The sequence below is a fragment of the Gymnogyps californianus genome, chromosome 11 (genome assembly GCF_018139145.2).
Source record: "Gymnogyps californianus isolate 813 chromosome 11, ASM1813914v2, whole genome shotgun sequence".
In the NCBI taxonomy this organism is placed as follows: domain Eukaryota; kingdom Metazoa; phylum Chordata; class Aves; order Accipitriformes; family Cathartidae; genus Gymnogyps; species Gymnogyps californianus.
The window spans coordinates 10,592,092-10,615,699 of NC_059481.1; the positions used below are offsets into that span (position 1 = coordinate 10,592,092).

Below are 23,608 nucleotides of genomic sequence, written 5' to 3' on the forward strand. Positions count from 1 at the left end.
TATGTATTCAATCTATTCAGATTTTGATATTGAAAGTATTTGCAAATCCAAATACTTAAGCTTCCTCAATTAGTCAGAGGTAGCGCCTTCATAAAAAGAAATCATTTTGCCTACCTAGAGAGTGTAATCACATAGATATCAGAAATCTGTCCCATACGCAGTATTCAAAGGTACCTGCTTGCATGCTACCTAATTTAAACAATTAGCCTACTAAACACATGTATGTGTGCACAGTCTAGTTCAACAGGTTTTGGCTAACCCCTTATCTTTGCTTTAACCACGAACATATCAAACAGGTTGTTTCCTGTCAAGATTACTTGCTGATAACGGTGCACGTTTCGAATATTAGAAGAGCCATTCCCTCATTATGTGATGCTGCAGTGATACATTTCAAGATCAGATAAACATAAGGAAAAATATTAATTGATTAAGCAAAGTGAATGCGTAGTAACCATAATCAGAGACAAATGAGTAACTGGCAAACCTGGGCACGGTTAAAGTGACACAACTTTTGGGCAGAGGCAAGATGTTAGATTATGGTGTTACCCAATGCAGTGGAATATACAACAGAACTACCAAATTTGTTCCTATTTTAGGAATATTTCTATTTTAAGGAATAAAGTACATCTTTGGGACTTTACTGAAAAATATTATGGCACAGTAGAGTGGTTCAAGGCAGTTTTGGCATCTGATCAGGAATGGAGTGCAGAACATACAGGGGAATCTGCAGTGGGACGTATTTAAGAAATGTAATTTTGAAAATGAAGATGTCGTAACTTAGTTCACTGATTTCATTCTCTGAAGAAAAGTTTAAGTATTTGAACTCTTACAATAAGGATGTTGTTGCTGTTAGAGCTACTGATGAAAGATGAACTGCATTCCGAGACAAATATTTTATTATCTCTGTAGCTGGTATCGGAGCTGAAAGAGCAGAACACATTACTGAAAATAGAAAAGGAGGAGCTGAACCGCCGCATCCATGACCAGGCGAGGGAAATAACAGGTTGGCTCTGTTCTCTTCACTCAGGTTTTCTACTTCATGTTACCTCGTAAAGCAACACTCTACTGCATAGATTGGGCTAATTTGCCTTAGTTTGCATTCCTTTTTAGTTTAATCGTTTCATTTCTTTGTTTTAAGAACTCACATGCATCAGAACTATTTACTGTTTGAGTTTCCATGAAGTCTGAAGGGTTTGGGGTCTTTTTGGTGAGGGTGACTGTTACAAAGCGTTTTACTTTTAAAAAGAAGGCTCTCATATTTAATACAGTTAATCTAGTGCAGCTCTTCTGGCTGCTGTGACTATGTAGACAGCAGCCAGAAGAGCATAACTCTAGATGCGAAGGCTGTGGTGGAGGCAGCTGCAATGAGGAGGGTCAGTGTGCTTGAGATGTAAAGCGTCTCACATTTTGCTTTTCACATAAAGCAGCACTGGGCTAGTGCCCCTTCTTCCTCCTTCCTGGAATTACTAATGCAAGGTATTAGCAGAATAACTAACTTGACTGACTGAACCCTTCTGCGGTTACCACAGTAATGCTTTGGTCCTTCATATATTTGGCTTAATGTTTGCCTACAGAAGCACAAATACCATACACCAGCTTCCAACAGCAGACTTGTTTCACCATCTGTGTTCCTGGTGCAGACACATGCCTGTACCTCGAGGATGGATGCACTGCGTGGTAGGTAGAACTGGAGTTCTCACTTTGGATTCCTGTTCTCCGTGGCAGAGACGATGGAAAAGAAGCTAGTGGAGGAAACGAAACAGCTAGAGCTAGATCTGAATGATGAACGGTTACGGTACCAGAACCTGCTGAATGAGTTCAGCCGTTTAGAGGAGCGGTATGATGATCTCAAGGATGAAATGAACTTAATGGTGGTAAGTGGCTAAACATCTGAGAAATCAAAAGCTGTTCGGAAATGTTTTTAGGCAGAATCTAGTGGTATAAGTTAGTAACTGATTCTGCTGTCAGCTGTGTGGTGGTGACCTGTACCTGAAAAGAGAATTTGTCCTTTTAAATATTGATTAATTAGATTATCTCAGCCAAAACAAATACATTTAAAATTCGTGGTTGATTTTTTTAAATTTTATTTTTATTTTCATGTTTGTGAAGAAGGCTAAATTTCTGCTGTGACTTTGCTAGTGGTATTGCACATGCTGTCCGCCCTTATTTTGCCCTGAAGTTATTTACATGTGCTAGGTTTGTTTGTACCACATTCATCCAGCGTTAAATTTTAAGTAGTTCTAGGAATATTTTATGTGGCAGGAAGAAAAAGTATTCCTCAATACAATGTCTGGGAAGTTAGAGAATTGCTGCCTGTGCTTCGTGTAAACCGAGCTTTTCTTTCCCACAAAATGCTGCGTCGTTGTTTGATTCTGCTTTCTGCAGCAATACTTGATGGTGTAGGATCTGACCTGTCTCCATAGATTTGATTGTGAACTACATCTCATAGGCTTTAGGTGGTATGAGAGACCAGAATCAAAAGTATTTTCTTACCAATTTTGATAGCTGTGAAATAACACCAAATATTACAAGCTAAATTATAGGTTGTGAAGAGACAGTCACAGGGAAAACCATATAGTGGTATTGATTTGTTTCATTTGCACTCCAGAACATCCCCAAGCCTGGACACAAAAGAACGGATTCAACTCACAGTAGCAATGAATCTGAATATACTTTTAGCTCTGAGATCACAGAAGCAGAAGATGTACCAGTGAGGATGGAGGTAATGTTAAAAAACCCCCACAACTTTTCAGTGATCAGTGGTTGAACTCGTTCCTCTCTCTTTTTTTTGTATGTGCTTGTGAACACCATATCCTTATATTGAGATATCTAATGCTTTAATCAAACTTTTTCCATTTTCTTTTTGAAAACAGCTCATTCTCTAGTTGTGGTCCTATGTAAAAAGACTTTGTGAAAGTATGCTTTGAATTCTTCTGTATTACAGTAAACATAGACTAGATACTTGGCCATCCAGTTGATTTGCATCTGTAAAGTATTTGCTTGCCAGTGTTTGTAAGCACAATCACTTTTTCAGCACAAAGTGGGAATTCAGAAAACCAGTGCGACTTCCTGAGAAGTCTGTACACTGTATATTCAAGGATTAAAAGTGGCAAGGTGGCTAGCCACATTCTTAGTAGCTACATGGAATGAGTTCCCTGTTAGGGGTGAGAACCTCATGTTGATTCATTTTTCCTCTATTTCATAGAGACGAATAAAACTCTGAGAAGGTACTATACCTTTGCATATGCAGTGATACAAATCCCAGGATATATAAAAATTTTCAGAAAGGTGACTCTCTTGATTCAGCTAATGAATAATAATCATTAATAATTTTTGGTGCAACTCCAAGCCATTCTTAGTATTTTCGAAGATAACTCCGCCTTTTGGCCCCTCCCAAAGAAGTGGGACTGCTAACACAGCAGAGAGCCGTCAGGTTGGTGGTCTGACTGTGCTTGGCAGTTTGCAGATGTAAAGCTTTTTCTGTGCATTCTAGAGATCTTAACTGTAAGCCATCGCACAGCTCACTCCATTTGCCCTCTGTCTAGGTTAGTTATCTCCACAGTTGCTTTTTACAGGCTGTCATTACTGTTTTTGAAAGCCTCCGCAGAAAAATATTTTCTAGTATGGATGCAGATACCCTGACACATTGATGCTGACACATATTCTGTGCAGAATCTTTCATAATTTGCCTTCCCACTTATGTTTTTCACCTTGCATAATTGTTTCAGAAAGATGCTCCTACCTTCATGGATAATCAGGAAAAGGACAGTGCAACTACATGTGAATGGATTTCACATACGAGCCAAACGTCATCTTTTCCTTTGGCTTACTGAATTACTGTTCTGAGCCAGTTTTGGTTTTTAGAATATAAATGAAAAAAATTAACTCACACAAGAGTGTGAATAAATGCAGCACTGAGAAGATTAAATCTGTATTGTTTTAATCCCTTAAGATTTCAAACTCTAGTTTGACTCTAACAATATAGATTAATGATACAAAACCACATTAAAAAATACGGTCCATCTCAATGCGAACCAGTAAAGCCAGAAAACTCAAAGTCTGTTTTCTTTTTCCTGAGCTGTTGGTGTGGCTTATGACTCTTCCCCTCAACGGTAAAAGGAGATGAAGTGGAAATGGCTGTGTTTGCTTATTTGCTAGAGTCATTAATATTAATTTTCTAGTTCCTTTTCTAGGCTTAAAAATTTTGTGGTGCACTTCATGGTAAATGCTTTGATCTTCTTGCTACATAAAGTACAAAATGGCTGATGGACAATTTCTGATGCACCTTCAGATTACAAATGCTGGTCCTTGCCCAGAAAATAGTGAAAAAGCTAGTGGATTAGGCTCAGAACAGGCTGTATAATTAGCATAATAAAAGGAAAAAGGCATAAAATACATCTTCTGGTACCTATTTTTTATGTCACATCCCACTAGATTAACCTGTAAATCTACAATCAGCAGAGAGATTTCTCTGTAGCTGAAGAACTTACCGTAGAAATAATGTAAAACTAAAACAAACAAACAAAAAGCCTCTATTTACAGTTGTTTCCAGGTGAGTCTAACCACAGACTTTTTTTTCTCCTTTCCCCCTCCAAACAAGTAAGAATAAAAGGTATGCTTAATTATAGACCTCCTGTCTGCTAGGTAGTCTCTAGTGCTTTGTTTTGCTAGGCTTTAGGCTTAGACACATTTTATACTAGTAGATCCTCTTTTAAAATAGTGTTTGACAGCTGCTGAAATATTTTAGATGCCAATAGTCAACTCTCAGAATCAAGTAACATTTCTGTGTTCCTCTCTCCCCAGTCTGTTTGCCATCTTTACTCACTGTAGTGCTTCCTTGTGATGTGGAAAGGGAATACTTCTTGACTTCCCTCTGTTCTTTCTAAAGCAGGAACCAAGTGAGAAGAAGGCACCATTGGATATGTCTCTGTTCCTCAAGCTGCAGAAACGGGTTACGGAGCTGGAGCAAGAAAAGCAATCCCTGCAGGATGAACTGGACAGAAAGGAAGAACAGGCTCTCCGTGCTAAAGCTAAGGTGGACTCTTTCTAGCTGATCAAATGCTGATGCCAGAGTATCCCTTCTTGTGAAATAGTAGCTGTGTGAATGCTGACTGGCTTTTACTAAATCTTTATCTTCTTCTAGTACTTGCTTTATTTAACGACAAGTTTTATGCCTGGTGCTTAGTACTAGGGATTGGTTATTTAGTTTTCCAAGGTCCTTGAGATCCTCTGATGGATGTTAACAGGAACAAAAAGTGCTTGGGACTTTGCTTAAAAAAAAAAAAAAAAAAAAAAAAAAAAGGCTGTTTTTACTGAGGAATAGCAATATAGAAATCTACTTAAATGATGGGGAGAATGAGTAATTGTTCATTTTAGGCAGAATAAGAAGTGTTTCAACCAGGATGCAGAACCAAAGCACTGGGATTAGACATGTTTAGCAGATTTTATTTGAAATTTTCCTCTGATTTGGTCTCCTTAAGTAATTTTAAAAATATGAAACCAGTTTTGGCGATTGTTTCTTATTACTCTTCCACCAGTGAATTTCTTGAGCATCTTGGGATTCATCCTGCTCTGTTTCATTACCAGTGACAGTAGTGTGACTTGTACATGGTTTTACATTAACCAATTATGTGTCATAAACTCATAAGTACGTGAAAGGAGACAATGCCAATATTCAAACTAAAGCACTTAGCAGTACCAGAATGAGTGTTTTCCAGTTTTATAGGAAAATAATTTCAGCTCCCTTTCATTTTCCTGCCTCAACTAAATTAAAGAATAGAAAGGATTTGATTTTTATTTTTCACACTTGTCTGTATTCTTTCATAGGAGGAGGAAAGGCCTCCAATAAGAGGTGCAGAGTTGGAGTATGAGTCGCTCAAGGTAATTCTAAAAAGAAGGTTTCTGATATTTTCTAGTGAGAATATTGTATGTGCTGGCACAGAAAATTACATCAGCCCTCCTGTTTCAGAATATTAGCTGGAGAAACTAGAACAAAAATTCCCCAGCAATCATTTTATTGTAGGATTGCCTGTTTTGAGGTATAGAATGTGTGGCTGGGGCTGCAGAACAAAAAGGTCCCTTAAAACGGGGAGTTCTCTGTTGAAACACTTAGTACAGCTTGCAAGTTAATTTGAGCAAAAATACAGTGATAAATGTAGCCCTCTTTTCCAAACACATTATTTAAATTAATGCATACCTTAGACCACTAAAACTAAAAATTTTTCCTAGTATCACTGAATGATGCAGAATTTTCTTAGCCTGCTGACCACTATTTTTTGTGAACTTTATTTTTTCTGTTAAGGGGAGAATAAGAGGAAGAAAAGATTGGTAATTTTTTTCCCATCAGATCTGTATGATTCATGTATGTGTGTTGTGATTTTGCCCTTCAGACAAAAGGTAAGCCCTATTAGTGAAATCCTCCCAGGCACCATTCACCGTAGTCAAGAGGCCAGGGATACGGGAGAGATTGATTTGTTGCAGTTACTCATCATTTTTACCATTTCTATCCATAGTTTTGTACATGTGGTTTATAGGCACGTTGGGATGCTGCTGGGTGACAGAATTGTCCCTATTTCTTGCAGCGTCAAGAACTTGAATCTGAGAATAAAAAACTGAAGAATGAGTTGAATGAGCTGCAGAAGGCCCTCACAGAAACGCGCTCTCCAGAGGTAACTGCTCCTGGTGCCCCTGCATATAGAGTGCTCCTGGATCAGCTGACTTCAGTAAGTGAAGAGCTTGAAGTACGCAAGGAAGAAGTCCTCATCCTGAGGTCTCAGCTTGTTAGCCAGAAAGAGGCTATTCAACCCAAGGTAAATAATAGTCAGCAGATGCACTGTGTAGTAAAGTTGCATTGCATCACTGATGTGCTTTATTTAATTTAACAGCGCGCTTGAAAAGGCAGAAAAAAATGGTGTAGGTTTGAAAGCCTAAGTGTAATCCATTGATCTGTTATTAGTGCACAAATTGTGGCAGTCCAAATTGGGAGATTCTATTAATAAACCAATTTTGGGTTTGTCTACCAGCACTCCTGTAAAGATAGCGTACTGATCACACCAGGCTGGCAGATACCAATGGTCTGGCCAGGATCTCCCCAGACTCCTTTAACAATGCAGAAATAATTCTCATTTGGAGCAGTATGATTTCTCTAGTGAGTATATAGTTTGACTGGAAAATTTACAGTAGTACTCAGGAATTCTTTTTAATTACTAGTTCAGTAGGAGGTACAAGGAACAATTTCTTTTAAATCTATGTGGGGTCATAGATGATTGCAAATCCGTAACATTTCATAAAGATGACCTATGAAGATATGTAAATTCCATATTATTGCTTGATGGGTGCTATGTAGTTGTGTTGAGAAGAGTAGATTACAACCACGGAAATGCATATCTTCGAAAAAGCTCTAATTCTGATGAGGTACTTAGGGAAGTAATAGCTTTGAAAGTAAGAGTCATTCAACGTGAAAAGGTATCACATATATCCAGGAACTAGTCATTTCCACTGAAGCGAGCTATCTAGTGTTTCATAACTGCACCAAGGAATGAACAGATATGTCATCTTTCCTTTGCTACTGCAAAGGTATATTTATATTTGTCCCAAATAAATTGGAAGTCTGTGATGCATGAAGGTGTACATATCTTGCTTTAAATGATAATTATAAAGAAAACGAAACTCATTTTTCTGTAAGATTTAGAACGTGGTAATGAAGTACTTGAATAGTAAATCCTTGAAAAACTTATTCTCAGCAGTGGTGGGATACAAGTGTTGTTTTTACAGCAGTTATGAGTATGAGGGAAATACGAAGGTGACCGGTGGGATGGCTAACAGCCAGTTTGCAGATAGCTTCTGCTTGTTAGGTTGGACTGCTGCAGCACAGACAGATTTTTTTAATGATTTGTTTTTCTTCTTTCTTGCCTACCAATTTGATTGCCAGGAGGATAAGGTACACATTTTCTTTTACAGTTACAAACCAGGACTCTTAAATGCTAAAAAAACCCTCTACTTGAGCTGTCATTTCCCTGGCTCTCATAAGTAACCTACATGTATTTGAAGTTGTTCTTGCACTTTGCTTTGCTGTTACTGAAAAACCTTTCTCATTATCCTATGTCCCTCGCGTCCCCATCTTCCTGCTCTGTGCAAGGGAACAAGTTATTGTTGTTCTTGCACTTGGCTTTGCTGTTACTGAAAAACCTTTCTCATTATCCTATGTCCCTCGCATCCCCATCTTCCTGCTCTGTGCAAGGGAACAAGTTACGTCAAAACAAGCAGATTTAACAATTTTGAACTGTTGGTTTATGGTAACCTGAATGTGAAAGGAAGGATTCAGGAATTGGTCTAGTCAGCTCAATCAATGTGCCTTGCTGAGTGTGTTTGCAGAGTAAGACCAGCACTGTGATTCAGGAATCAGATCTCTGTTAACTTGCAAATTCCATAAATGTCACCAAAAAAAAGTCTCTGATATGAAGAACTATCTTATTTTATAGTGTTTGTTATACTCGGCATGCAGCAAACATTGAGGACTCACATTCTGATCTGTAGATATTAGATAGGAATTGCTGAATGTTTGATTAGAAAATGTAGTTGAACACATAGTATTTAGGAGTATGAGAAACTGAACTGACTAAATGAATATTACAACTAGAGCAGACAGGGTATTCTTGAAGATATAAGAGTAATTAGCATTTCTTTCCATCAGCACAAAAATAATAAATATGTTCAGACTGCTAAAGCTTGATAGATTGGCAGGTGAGATACAGCAGTTTTACTGTGTAATAAAATAATACTAGAAAAATCACAAAGATCTCATAAGGATGTTGGGAATAATTCTTTGAGGAGCTTATATATTTTATTGGTTTTCATATTAGATAACATGAATCGTACTAGGCATAGAGACCTAGGCTCCAAAATTTACATCTATAAAGTTGTTATTGTAAATACTTCGCAACATTTTACTCAGGAAAATAGCATTTGATTGTTTTGAAAGTCAAAAAGAAAAGTCAGGATTCCATCTCTTACGTTCATTAGAGTCCTGTGGTTCCGCTGTAATTATTCCACAGCAATGACTCAGATCAGGCTGGCCAAGGTGACTGTAAACATCTGTTAAGTATTTCAAGTTTTACTGAAGAAAAAGCAAAAGTGCCATAGTAAACGATCAAAACTGAAACAAAATGGTATTATGACATTATCTAACTTAAAAAAATCTCAAGCCCTTGTAAATTAGTTCCTGCTTTACCAGAGTACTTAAAATATATGAAGTGAGGAATAGACCTTATTTATGAGATTTGAAAGACTACATGTAATGCTGTGTTTAAGAAATATTAATAGAATTAAGCTTGCAAAATTATGCTTCTTCAGTTTCAGTATTAGCAGCTGTTCCTGGTATTTGAAATAAAATGCAAATTCATCATTTCATGAAATTTATTTTGTTCCTTTTACATGATGAACAAATGAAAAGAGGTTAACACATGTACTCGCTTATTAGACAGACTGATAGTTGACCATGTTGCATGCATTCATTTTAAAAGATACACCAAATGGACGTAGAAATTGTGGACCAACCTCCTGCTCAGGTACCCACGCTAATTTTAATGTGACTACTCAATGATTAGCGTTCCACGTGGGTAAAGTGATGAAAACATGGATTCAAAGAACAATTACATTGTTAAATTTACCCTGGAAATCATCATTCTTTTTCCAGAATACCATGACAGATTCTACAATCCTCTTGGAGGATGTACAAAAGATGAAAGACAAAGGAGAAATAGCACAGGCGTATATTGGACTGAAGGAAACAAACAGGTACAAGTTCTCTTTCTTTAATCTATGATCAGTTGGGGTCTGCTGTGACACACTGCGTATATCATAGTCAGTAAGTTCCATCCATGTAAGTCTAGATACTTAGAGAACACTTAGTTGGGGTTATAATTTGATTCGATTAGCAAAATTGCTGTATGCACTATTTGAAAGGATTAGGAAACAATGGGGAAATGCAAAATCAAGCTTCCTGGATTTACATCTTCTTAGCCTTTAATTGCTACATTGCTCAAACTGGGTGCCATTCCCCGTGCTGGTTTGTTACCTTCTGTCTAGCAGTGGTCACGATAGTCTGTTGTAATACATTTATTGTAACAGCATGAAATGCTGTAACCAGTTGGGCTAACACCGAGAACTGAATTTTGTCATTAAGAAGAAATACGTATAAGCAAGAGAAGTAATTTGCTAAGTTCTTTTAAAGCATTTTTTATTTCTCTTTTATAGTAACTGTAATTTAGTGTGTAATGTCCTTAACATGTCATCTCATCACCATCACGTATCTCTCTTGTATTTTTTTAAACACTTTTCTTGAAAGGCAATCTCCCCAGGACTATCATATGCTGAATGAGGACGGAGAACTTTGGCTGGTTTATGAAGGGTTAAAACAAGCCAACAGGTTACCAGACTTCTCAGAATGTTTTTTTTTTTTCTTCATTTGCATCTTCTTTTCTAGCTAACTGTGCCCCTTGCTATGGGTTTGCTTTAGCTACAGTATTTCTATTGCTTTAACAGTTAGAAAAACATTAATCACAAATTATACAAATTAAAGAGTTTCCTCAAACTTAGTCCCCAAACCTTTCTACTTGTCAAGTTTTATCATTTAAAAAGTTAAGATGGCGCAACAACTAATACATAATTCGTAAGAATACTTGCACAAAAATAGACTGTAAAATACCAGAAGCTCCACAACTGGAAAAGATTTGTAGCCATGTACTGCTTGTCTGCCTTTACATTGGGTATCAAAATTAATGTCCCTTACAGTTTTTCAACCTAAAGAAGTACAATCATTTTAGTAATTATAAAACTATTGTTTGAGTAGCTTCAGCGTACTCTTAACTTTCACACAGTTATGGGTCTTACTCTCCTTGTTGTGACTCAAGTTCAGTAAATTGAACGTTCTTCTCCCACATCTCTCCATGCCAGATTCAAAATGTAAGACACAAAATAACCAACAAACAGAAGTAATCTTTAGTTCATCGTGGCGCTGTTCAAGCCTCAGTGCAATCACTGCGATCTCTGCAAAGACTGCATGCTGGTCAGGCAGTGGGCAAGATTCACCTCGTTAGGAAATGCAGTTCTGGCTCTGTGTGCACATCTGGGCCCCATATCCATACATGCGTCCCAGACTTCCAAAATGGTTCCTAGTCCTACACTGGCAACTAATTCAATAGATCAGCAGTGCTGATCTTCTTCAATATACGTTTGGTAGCAGTAACTACAGAAGGAGGTATTTTGCAATGAATGCTACTAACTAAAGTCTTTCCTTTTCTTGTGCTAACAAATTCTACACCTAACATTGTTTTGTAAGCCTGTGAAGATCTAACTTAGAGCAAGTGTTCTGCAGAGCAGGGTGTGAGAGTGTTTGCTCTGCGCCTCTTATTTCTTGTCCTAGCACTGTAGAGACAAGAAGCTTTATATTAAATGGCAGAGCAATGCAGGTAAATGACTATTTGCCCTTGCGTGCTTGATCAGTCTAGTTACTAATAAGTGTGCCTGCCTTATGCATATTTAAACCCTGAAAGATTGTCTAATTGAACACTAGTAGTCACTAGTAATGTAATTTCCTGTGTGTGTGTACGTACGAAATGATGAGTCAGAGCACTTGGACAGTGCCTTGCAAGCAGGAGTAGATCCCCACAGCACTGCTCGGAAGGAGGCTGGTACGTGTTATCTCCATTTCACATGAGAAGAATTTGAGACGTGATGTGCCCAAGGGGAAAGAGTGAGTCAGTGGTGAGGATAAAATAGAGCTCCCGGATCCCAGTCCTGAGTTTGGTTCTGTTGTTCATCTTTCGTGCACTAATGACAACCCTCTGCAAAATGTTGGTTTTAATGTAAAAATAAAGATTGTTTATGTGCATTTGCAATTAAATGGTTTCTGACTGAACAGAGTTACCTCTAAAAAGATTTTCCTTTGTTAATATTGCAGGGTCCTAGCTTAAGCGAACACAGTGTCTTCTTCATCTTACACAGTTTGTTTGATTTGATTAGAGGTAAAACCTCTTTAAAGCCCCTTTAAAAGCAGTGACAATCTGTGAAGATTTTAGCATTACATTTATTGCCACATGTTCCCAGTGGCACCATACACAGTATGTGTTCAATCACAAAGGAAATGCAAAGCAGTGTCACAATTAGTTTCTCTCCACTTTTTGATCATGCAAGCCTAATTTAATTAGAAGGCATACTGAAGGGTTTAAAGAGTACTCTGCCTTTTTCATTTTCCTTTGCAAGCCATGGCTAATTGTTCCTGAGCAGCAGCTAAAGCTTTACACTCCCTCTGAGAATTGGGGATGTAACGTTCTAAGTGTGTTCACGCAACTGTTGCTCAACTTCTTCAGGCTGCTGGAGTCTCAGCTTCAGTCGCAGAAGAAGAGCCACGAGAACGAACTGGAATCACTGCGAGGTGAGATCCAAAGTCTGAAGGAAGAAAACAATCGCCAGCAGCAGCTCCTAGCACAGAATCTGCAGCTGCCTCCAGAGGCCCGCATTGAAGCCAGTCTACAGCATGAGATCACCCGGCTGACTAATGAGAACTTGGTAAGGGAAACGATGCTGCAGGAGCAGGCTAGGGGACTTACAGACTTGCTGCGCCTGTAAGGTCTTACCAGTTTTCAGATGGCAACCTCCTGCAAAAAATTGCATGAGTGCAGTGGTTTTTTTGTAGGTAAGCTAATGGGAGAGAGAGACTGATGATTGCTGGTGAAGTAATAATGATTCAGGGAATTTGTTCGAACTTTGTGGCATGGAGAAATCTCGTGGATCCCAGCTTTCAACTGATGAGTTTAATCATCGCTAAATAGAGTGCTGATATCCAGGGAACTCATAAAAAATTTTAGTGCCAAGTAGTGGTGTTTCCTCTGAAATATATTAGTTTGTTTATTTTGTTGAAAAACTCTGATGTAGTTCTTCAGTTATTTAATGCCACTTTTCTTCCCATTTCCCTCCTCCCTGCCTGAAGCTACACAGATAATCCACTGTGTTATGAGCTCCAGCTATTCTGTGTATTTTGAAGAAAGAAATAGTTCCGAAAAAGAAACTTGGTTAGAAGTCACTTAGCTAATAATTGGTATTCCTTGTTTACTGCACAACATTTTTGTACGAAGGGAAGATTGGGTGAAACTCCTTACCTTTGCCTGCAAAGGAGTAGGTTCATCATGTGCAGGCTAGTTCATTTCTGGGGGAATTTTCCAGAGAGGACCATGTTGGAATATCGTTGGCTTATCACTGTTAATTGGTAAAGGGAACGATGCTACTTCAGGAAGAAAAATCCTAGCTCTGAGTTCACTGCTTCCTCTAAACAAGCCAAGGTGTAGTCTTTCCTGCTTATGTATGTTACAGAAGTTATCATTGTCAGGCTCTTGTCTTAGTACCAAAGGTTTTGAGGAAAGCATCAGATAATTCAGCTAATAGATGTTGGAAAAATGATTGAAAGTATATTATAAGTTTGCCTCAGCAGCAGCTGTCGCCCACTGGCAAAGGTAAATGGTGAATGTTTCCGTCTCTGACAGCTCGCTCCTGCTGCTTAGTCATATGTTACAATTTTTAGCCTTTTTTTCCCCCCAGAGACCTACTCATCACATTCTGTGTTCCCAAGACAACACACAGTCATGTAATTACATCCCAGAGGAGTTCTCTTTATTTTCAAATACAGTAAATGTAATTTTACTTGTTAAATGTAGACTCATTCCTTAGTATTTCACTTCTGATGTTTGAGTATTACAAGTCCACTCCAAGTCGGGTATATGCTTCTTTTCCACTCCTAGCCCTAGAGTGGAAAAAATTTACAGGCTTTCCAGATGTGATATTAGAATTGCAGTATTCACTGCAATCCTATCTTGATTACCATAAGAAAACGTCCTGTCCAGATTCTCACAAAGGTTATACTCCAGGCTTTCACAGTATTAGTACTGCCCGTTTTTAAAAGATCTGACTGTTCTGCAACTCATCTACATCAGCTTCTCTCTGGGAGAGGCTGACGTGAACACCACAACTAAGGACTAGACTACCTAGAAATTAGAGATTCTTGATCTTGTTTTAATCTGATTTAATTTATATAGTGCTTACTGAAGTATCAGTGTCTCAAAGGGAGGGGGAAAAACAATCCTGTACCTATTTTTACAGTTTTATGAGGAGTTGTATGCAGATGATCCCAAGAAGTATCAATCGTACCGGATTTCACTTTACAAACGGATGATTGTATGTAGATCACGTGAATCCTGTTTCTCTGTTGTCTCGTCCGCTATTTCTGGAGCACTAATTGAAAAGCAGGCTGCCTCCCTTTCTCCCTTTCAAAGGAAATCCCCTGCAGAGAGCTTCACGATGCCAATTACTTCCCTCACTGCTTTTTTTGTTAGTCTTAGTGTCCTCTGTGTAATCTGTGTCTCTTTTTGATGCACAGTTTTGTTACTAATATAAGTCTTGCACTGTGAGCAAAGCAGTTTCTTTTTGAATACTACTTAATACTGTCCTGAAAAAGAGGTACATGGTGCAAAAGATGCTCCATTTTCAGAACCACTCTTTGCTTTAAAACTTTGATACATTTAAATTCAGTTCAGCAAAATACAGGCCTGATCATACAGATACTTATCAAGGTGAATAATGCCTGCTATCCAGTCATAGCCTGAATTTGTTCATAGATCTCTTTATAGAGCTGACATCTGGAATGAATAAATCTATCAGAATCAAAATACATAACCTTTTAATATTTTTAAAAAAATGCAAAATATGAAGGATAAAATTGGAAATAATATTTCCATAATAATTAAAGATAGCACCATATGTAAGCTTGAAAGAATGCAATTTATGAGATTCTGAATCTTAATGAGATGTGAAATCTGTTCAATTTGTTTAGAGGAACCATAGAAAGAACTTTATTCCTCCTCACGTATTTGTTGTTCAGAAATCATATCCCTTCACCGATAGATTTGAAACAGTCTGTTGGACTTACATGTATTTTTTTATTAATTTCAGGAGAAATTGTTGTATGTGACAATAAGCGTATTGTGTTATTAACAGGATTTCTGTTGTAAAACTGAACGCTGCTTTGAATGGGAAGCATGGCCTTGATTCTGTTCTTTCAACAGGCCTAATATCTTACTGCTCAAGTATATTGTATTAGGTTGTAAACTCTTTACTACATGATTAAGAATAATTTGTGCCTAATTCTAAGTTGTTGCCCATGCTGCACTATTATTTTTCAATACTTTAGGAGAGGTGTAGTTTCCCAGATGATGCTTTTGATGCAAGGAGCTCACGGTCCCTTACGTTCTTACCAGTGCCATGAAGAATCACGCTTACAAAAGAGCATTTTTCTTTTAAGCTGCTTTCAAACCCTTAACCTGGAATGGCTTTCAGGTTTTTTGAGCTTGAGGTTTTGCTTCCTTTAGAAAGACTTCCCCTTTTTTAATTATATGATTATTTTATGAATGCACTACCATAGGTCACAGAATTATTCAAAGATAGATTTCTGGGAAGTGCTCCTTTGAACGAAAAATACAGGTTTATTGCAAGAGTAGGACTTTTAGGTGCTAGGTGTTGTTCAGGTACAGAATAAAAAGATGTAAGGCACCAGGTTCAGTGTAAGGAGATGTGATGACAGCAAGCAATAGGGAAATGGCAGAGCATCACAAGAAATGTCATATGTTTGGATGTTTGATTTTGGTAAATTTGAGTGCAAGTTATGGTCTTTCTGCAGATCTCTCTTACCATCTTATAAAATGGATAGGTCTGAATAACGAGTCAGTCCTGAAGGCATGAATAAGTGATGCAGAAATACAGGCTAGCTGTTAAATAATAAAATTATTTCTGTGAGGCATTTGGAAGAGCAGGGAGGAAGCAGTAGGGAGATGTGTTTGCAGCGAAATGTCTTCTGCCGTAAGAACTGACCTAGTTCTGAGTGTCTGCAGAATACACCTGCCTAAGAGCTTCGCCTTCGTCATGCTGCACATAACTTAATAATATTTGTGATATTTGGCTTGTGTTATAGGCAGTGTACCAGCTTGCAAACCTCAGCCAGAGGATGGCACCACTGTTCAGCTTTCCTCACTACCTTGTAATTCTAACAGCACTGATTTTGTCTCTGTCACACGTTACAGGATTTTTCTCATATCTTAATCTTTCTCTCATTTTAATTTACAGGATTTAATGGAGCAGCTTGAAAAGCAAGACAAAACCGTTCGCAAATTAAAGAAACAGTTGAAAGTATTTGCTAAGAAGATCGGTGAACTTGAAGGTACTTTTATATTTTGAGAGAAAGATTTTAGTTTACTTTTTGTGATCCCGTTGTCATCATATCCATCTGTTTTAGCAGTTGGGAGGGCATGAGGTCTTCAGTAGCATTAGCCTCTGCTAATTGATTCCAGAAACAGGAAGTACGCTCAGAGCTCTGTGTGTTCCTTTATAAACCTTTAAAAGATTTGTCATATTTTGAAGCAATAAGTAAAGGAGATTGGTGTTTCTCTGAAGGCAGAAACCATTTGAACATAAAAGAACGTTACCTGGGCTGTTTGTGTACTCAAAGACAGTATCTGTTTTTGTCAAGACAAAAGCAATACTAAGTATGAACCAGGCAGAAATAATTTGCCCAGTTTTCCTTTTAATGTGAATTTCTGTATCACTGGAGCCAAGAATGCTGAGACTGTCTTTCTCCACTTGAGGTTTCCTTTCGGAGCTGCAGGCCAAACTTGAATATGAGAATGCTGAGATACGGACTAAGCTAATTTTATTTTTATGAGCGTCAGTGTGAGTTGCCTTAGGATCTTGGGACTGGTGAGACTGAGAGCTTATTATGTCTCTGCATAAGTAAAGTAATTTTAGTTGCTAAAAGCAATTAACAATGTTATAAAGTTGAAGTATGAATTTGTTTTTAAATAATCCTGGTCCTAACCTTTCAGAAGCTTTTTATGGTCGTTTGCTTTTTCCAGAAACAAGCTTACTGCCCAATGCGTTGTTTTATTGAGTACTAAGATTGAAATCAGTGACACTGTAGTCTTCAGTGTTTCAGTGTTTGAAAAGAACAGTGATACCAAGTTAAACCTGGATTAACAGGAGTATATTATCCTTTAGTTAGTGGGAGCTCTCCTTGAGCTTCAGTTTGGATTTCTGCATTTTCTATCCCATTTGACAGGTGCACACATTTAGCACACTTACAGGATGTGCAAGAGTTTATAATTGCATGCAGCTAGGAGGGTTGTGAGAAGAGGATGTAGCTTTCATGGGATGAAGCTGAGTTCTGCTTTTCAAAAACAAACATGCAACCTCATCAGGTGGTCTGTAGGTGTTGAATGTGATACCGTGAGGCACTGTATGCAACAAGGTGGATATTTCATACATCCTTTTGAAAGGTTACTCAAACTAAGTTTGTTTTTAAAAAGTCTTTCAATATTGTTTGGTTACTACTGTGGACAAGATCACAGTAGTATTCATACACAACACGGAGTGCGAAAATGTTTCTGAAAACATAGTTTTGTCTGTGTTTATTACCTAATTAACTTAGAAAGGTATAGTAGGTCTGGCTGGGATGGAGTTAACTTTCTTCATAGCAGCCTGTATGATGCTGCGTTTTGGATTTGTGGCTAAACAGTGTTGGTAACACACTGGTGTTTTGGCTATTGCTGAACAGAGCTTGCACAGTGTCAAGGTTTTCTCTTTTTCCCCACTCTGCCCCCTCAGTAAGCTGGGGGGTGGGAGGGCACATGGGCACACAGCCGGGACAGCTGACCCAAACTGGCCAAAGGAATATGCCATGTTCCATACCACCTAATGTCAGGAGCCAGAAGAGGAGGTTTTTTGCATACAAGGCAGCTGTTGTTTGGAGGCTGGCTGGGCATCAGTCCCCCTGGGGGGCGGGTTGTGAGTGATTGCCTTTGCTTTGCTTCTCCCCCCCACCTCTTTCCTTTGCTTATTAAACCATCTTTATCTCAACCCATGAGTTTTCTCACTTTTGCTCTTAATATTTCCTCCCCTGTCCTGCTGGAGCCAGTGTGGGTGCTTGGCTGCTGGTAGAGGTAAACCTACCACAACAGGCAACAAACATCAAGCTTGAAAAATACTGGCATTTTGCAGAACAATTAACAGTCACCCTTGCAGTATTAATCTGGGATTAACTGATTAATGGCTATCGCTTCGCCTTTGTGCTTTTATAGGATAAAATCCAGGAAATCAGCAGTAAGTTTGTATTAACGGATGCTATTCACACACTCCCACTCTTCTTCAAATGAAGAATGCCACCCCAAGATACATTTATCAACAATCTATCTTTTTGTTTAATGCAAATTTTGTTGATAAGTGTTATCCCAAACCAAAGAAAACATTTCTTACTTCTATATGCTGGAGTTCTTCCTTAGAAATGTCATAGTTTCCTCTGGTATGCATTGGTTTCACTGGAAAACATTACATAATTTCTTTTCATTTCTCCTCTGAAGTGGGCCAGATGGAGAACATATCACCTGGACAAATCATTGATGAACCTATTCGTCCAGTTAACATTCCACGGAAAGAAAAAGACTTCCAAGGGATGTTAGAATATAAGAAGGAGGATGAACAAAAACTTGTCAAGAATCTTATTTTAGGTAAGCATCTTTCTCATTTGCGGCCTCCTCTGCTCCCACACACTCTGAAAAATGAATTATAAGAACACAGGATTTACATTATGAAATGAATAGCTTATTTTGGTTTTGACAGTGTTCAGTTTATCTAAAATTCCTAAATGTCTATTGTAATCTAATCATCCTTCCTGATGAGTATAGTACATATTAATGTGTTTGCATATTTTTTAGCAGGCAGTTATGTTTTTTTATTCTGTTCTGATATTTTATGAAGAAAGTGGCTCTTAGTTTTGTTCATAGTTTTCACTGGCCATATATAGATATGTATGTACGAGGTTGTGATTACCTCATATAACACCTTCCAATGACTTTACACTTAACAAAACAATGTGTGTTTGTTTTTCGCAAGAACTGAAACCACGTGGGGTAGCCGTCAACCTGATTCCAGGACTACCAGCATATATTTTGTTCATGTGCGTACGCCATGCGGACTACCTTAATGATGACCAAAAAGTGCGGTCATTGTTGACTTCCACTATCAATGGCATCAAAAAAGTGTTGAAGGTTAGTTAGTCTGCTTGGTTTAGAAAAAAGTTAATTTAAAATTTGCTTTTGATTTTTATGTTAGAGGAGTGAGGAAAAGGCTTTCAATGAATTGGCTCTGGATTTCTGATCAGTAAACTCCTCCCACTGAAGTCACAAAAAAGTTACCTTAACAAGCAACAAATTACATTGATAGCATTTTTTCCATATAATACCATAGATGCTTTGAATTAGTGGAAAAAGAACTACCTTCTTTTTATTTTGAATAGTCTTCCTCCCCTGAAGCTATGCTTATGAAGTTTTAGATGTAGTCAAAGTTTGCATAGTGAGTCTTTGTTAATCTTCTCCAGAACGCTTAATTAAAATGTTTCATTTGCAGTTTTGGTTCACAGATTTCCTTATTTGCTTCACCTGCAGATTACATTGATGATAATATGTTACTGCCTAAAGTCTTTGCAATGAGTTGGCTAGGAGAGTTTAGGCCAGTGGTATCTTGAAGGCATTATTAAGACGTAAATATGCTTTATGCTTCATGGAGTTTTTTATTTTTTAAATGACAGATGTGTTCAAAAGCCAAGCATTTAATCAAGCTACATGTTTTGAAAAAATGATTAGTAAACAATCCTGGAGGAGCTTAGATATTCATAGAAATTTTTGGACATTTTTAAGTGAATGGAGTGCATGCTACAGAGGTCTAGAAATTTTAATTACTCAGCATATACTAGATTCTGTATTCTTTGGTGAGGAGAGTTTGTTGTTTTGTTTTGTTTTCCATATCAGGCTGCCAAAATGGTTATGATGTAAGTGACATTCATGAAAACTGAATTGTCCTCTGCTCCTCCTGCTGGCTCTGCATCATTCCCATCCTCCCTGTTGGGCTCTTCACAAGAGTCATTGTGCCACAGAATGGGTGTTGTGGGAATACAGTCATATTGCCCTGTGGTTTCTGCACAGAGCAGTTAGGACAGGTCTGTAAAACACAGAAAGATCGTGTCTGTGGAGGAAATCATATTCTGAAAGTTCTTGAAAAATATTACAGAAAACAGGGAGGGTGTTTAATGGCATTTTGCCAAAAACCTTGCTTTTTTAATACGTTACTGAAATACACAACGTTTTGCAAAACATCAGAACCTGAGTAGCTACAAGAAAGTGGATTTTCAGTGTTTAATTGTTTATCTAACATTTTATTATTTTATTTGTCCTACCAGTCTGTGTTGAAATGTGTTTGTTTTTATCTTCAGAAAAGAGGTGATGACTTTGAAACAGTGTCCTTCTGGCTATCTAACACTTGCAGATTTTTGCACTGTTTGAAGCAATATAGCGGAGAAGAGGTAAGCAGTGCTCCTACTCTGGATTCTTTTGCTCTACAATACTACTGTGAGCACTACTCTCTAACAAATTCCTGTAATATCTCAAAATCTAGTCAAAGTCTCCTAAAACAGCTACACTTTTTGGAGTGATGGTGATGACGTCAGTGGAAAGCAGGGGGAGATAAGATTTGAACCAGCTTCCCTTTATTGCAGGCTGGGGGCCCAGAGGCTAGATGACATTGTGCTCCCAAAAGTGCCAGCTCAGGTTAAGTAGAAGAATCTGGCTGCTACCATTATGTTGTTTAGTAATGATTCACTGCACTTCCTATGAAAAAGGCTGTATTAAGCCCTTTAACCATAGTATGGCAGACCAATTTACGGTTGGAGGCTGTGGTATGCCTAATTCCTTTTTCAAACTTAACTGGGCTTTTGGTTGTAAATGGCCACGTGAGAATGCCCATGCTGGAGTGGGAGGGAAGGGTCTTACCTGCCAGAAAGTTGGCAGAGTTTGTTCCTGTGTCAGATACTTGAAGTTTCAAGTCAAGGAAGCAGATGTTGCACAAATCACAATTGAAAAGCAAATCCTAGCATTAGCCTCAATCAGAGGAAGTTCCAGATTAAAGTTTTGAGGGGCTGTGACTATTATTTTGAAAGTATTATTTGTCAGTTGCATGAAAAAATACAAATACTGGGTTTGTGTAATATTTTTGTATTCCATTGAAGCATTCATTTCTGTTATAAGCATTCCTTTCTGTTATTTTATGAATTCAGGGGTTTATGAAGCATAATACACCTCGTCAAAATGAACACTGCCTCACTAATTTTGATTTAGCTGAATACAGACAAGTACTGAGTGACTTGGCTATTCAGATCTACCAACAACTTGTCCGAGTGTTGGAAAACATTCTGCAACCAATGATTGGTAAGGCAAAGCTGAATTCATTAAACTTCACATCGTAGTACCAAAAGGAAAATTGTGGTGGTGGTAATGTACTATATCTTGTTCTTCCTAACCAGTAGAGTTTCATTAATAGTTCTTGTGGTGTTCTGTTTATAGACGACAAGGACTACACCAAACAGGTTGGATTAGAGGAAAAACTAAACTGTGGCTGGTTCTTCTGGCAGTGACAATAAATCGATATACCCTATTCATGCTTGTCATAAATCATGCATTTACAGGAAGAAACTGTTAGGACAGTCTGATATTTGTTGCCCTGTCTGTTGGGAAATATCCCATGGAAAAATTAGACGTTAATTACATGAGAACTCATAATTAAAATGAATATGGAGAAAAATGGTTGGTTGTTATTATGGACAGCAGTTAGCAATGAAATAGCTAGCAGTGATGAAGCTCATATTCAGAGTTTTTTTTTTTTTCATTAAAAGTACTTTTCATTTTTCTTGTCAGACAGTACTGTCACACAACTTTTCATTGCTTTCCGATCATAACATTTAGAAGAATGGAGCAGCTCTTGGTTTGCTGACTCTGCTGCTCATATGACCATGGGAGGAAAAAAGTATTTTGCTGAGCTAGAGTTAGACTTTCCTTTCAAACACACATGCTAGAATCTTTGTAAAAACCCTGTAGGTTTAGATATTGCAGAACATAGTGGGACACAGAATTGCTGGAAATCATGGTAAAGTGTGGCTAGCGGAAAGCCCAGCCTGCTCTTTCTGTGTAAATACTGTTTTGCTGTCTTCCACAATATGCTTGCATATCAGCAATTTTCAGTCATTATAATAATGCTGTCAATCAAATGCAGTTTCAGGAATGCTGGAGCATGAGACTATCCAAGGTGTCTCAGGGGTGAAACCAACAGGGCTGCGGAAGAGAACATCCAGCATTGCTGATGAAGGAACCTACACTTTGGACTCCATCATTCGGCAGCTGAACTCTTTCCATTCAGTGATGTGTCAGCACGGAATGGATCCAGAGCTGATCAAACAGGTTGTCAAGCAGATGTTCTACATCATTGGGGCCGTAACGCTTAATAATCTTCTCCTGCGCAAGGACATGTGCTCGTGGAGCAAAGGAATGCAGATAAGGTGGGAGAGCTCATGTTATACTTTTCTTTAATATGCTGCTGGAAATCTTAGTTAACTCTTGACACTGCTGAACATCATTTTGATGCAATAGCAGGTACATTTTGAATATTTATTTTTCCGCACACAAACAGTTGCAGATGCTGTTAAACTGATTTTGTGAGGTTCAGTTAAAAAGAGCTTGGTTAACTTAGGCCAAATCCTACTGGCTTTCAAGGAAATGTGGTAGACGCAAAAGAAAAGTATTTAATCATCAAGTAGGAATCACAACTGTAGGTGAAATGTTGGTAGTTACTTTCTCAGCTTTTAGAGAAGAATAGCAAACATGCCTGCTGCATTTCTTGTATGCTGGTGGCACAGTGGATACCTACTGTGTTCATCGACACTGTAGTTTGCTGCATCCTGTGGTAAAGCCATCTTATTCTATTCCTGCATTTGGCATCGGTTGTCCAATGCGTTCTACTGGCATATGCCAGGAAATTTAGCCAAGGCATTCCAGTCCCTCAGGTAACCTTGAAAACCCTCACTACATTTGCATGGACAAAATCTCATTTGCCTTTCTTCTTACGCTCGTCACATTCCTGCAATTAATAGGAACAGAAACAAATGGGAAAAGCTAGTTAGTGAAAGTCTTTGGCCATAGTTTCTAACTGTTTTGAAAATCAAAATTTCCTGCGTTAATCAGAAGGAAACAGTATGAAGACAAAATTACAAGAAATGACAAGCGTGAAGGAAAAACATGTAAGGACAAAGAAGAAACACTGGGAAAGAGAAATTGCACATGCTTTCAATTTAGCCATAATCAAGCATTAATGTCTTGATACTCTTACCTCTTTGTACAGATACAATGTGAGTCAACTGGAAGAATGGCTACGTGATAAAAATTTGATGAATAGTGGGGCTAAAGAAACACTGGAACCCCTCATCCAGGCTGCACAGTTGTTGCAAGTAAAAAAGAAAACGGATGAAGATGCAGAAGCCATTTGTTCAATGTGCAATGCACTGACTACTGCCCAGGTAAGCAAACTCTCATTGTCTGTTCTGCTGTCACTTTTGAGCAGTTCTCTGCTCTGTTGGTGTTTGCTATGCCTGCCTGCACTGCTGTCGCACATGGATCGAAGATTTCTTTCTTCATTT

The 23,608-nt window shown here is 38.1% G+C and overlaps 1 protein-coding gene across 1 annotated transcript in view; it reads left to right on the forward strand.

Annotated features, from left to right (window-relative positions):
• The window catches only part of MYO5A (myosin VA), a 105,257-nt gene that overhangs the window by 76,075 nt on the left and 5,574 nt on the right, over positions 1–23,608 (forward strand). Inside the window, exons 23-40 of the mRNA XM_050903006.1 lie at positions 910–1,003; positions 1,726–1,874; positions 2,609–2,722; positions 4,892–5,035; positions 5,827–5,880; positions 6,582–6,809; positions 7,931–7,939; positions 9,695–9,795; positions 10,346–10,426; positions 12,369–12,567; positions 14,152–14,226; positions 16,168–16,261; positions 18,453–18,599; positions 18,985–19,139; positions 20,360–20,449; positions 21,200–21,350; positions 22,192–22,474; positions 23,314–23,488. Coding sequence (XP_050758963.1) covers positions 910–1,003; positions 1,726–1,874; positions 2,609–2,722; positions 4,892–5,035; positions 5,827–5,880; positions 6,582–6,809; positions 7,931–7,939; positions 9,695–9,795; positions 10,346–10,426; positions 12,369–12,567; positions 14,152–14,226; positions 16,168–16,261; positions 18,453–18,599; positions 18,985–19,139; positions 20,360–20,449; positions 21,200–21,350; positions 22,192–22,474; positions 23,314–23,488 — 2,343 coding nt within the window. The remainder of the gene's footprint in view (positions 1–909; positions 1,004–1,725; positions 1,875–2,608; positions 2,723–4,891; positions 5,036–5,826; positions 5,881–6,581; positions 6,810–7,930; positions 7,940–9,694; positions 9,796–10,345; positions 10,427–12,368; positions 12,568–14,151; positions 14,227–16,167; positions 16,262–18,452; positions 18,600–18,984; positions 19,140–20,359; positions 20,450–21,199; positions 21,351–22,191; positions 22,475–23,313; positions 23,489–23,608) is intronic.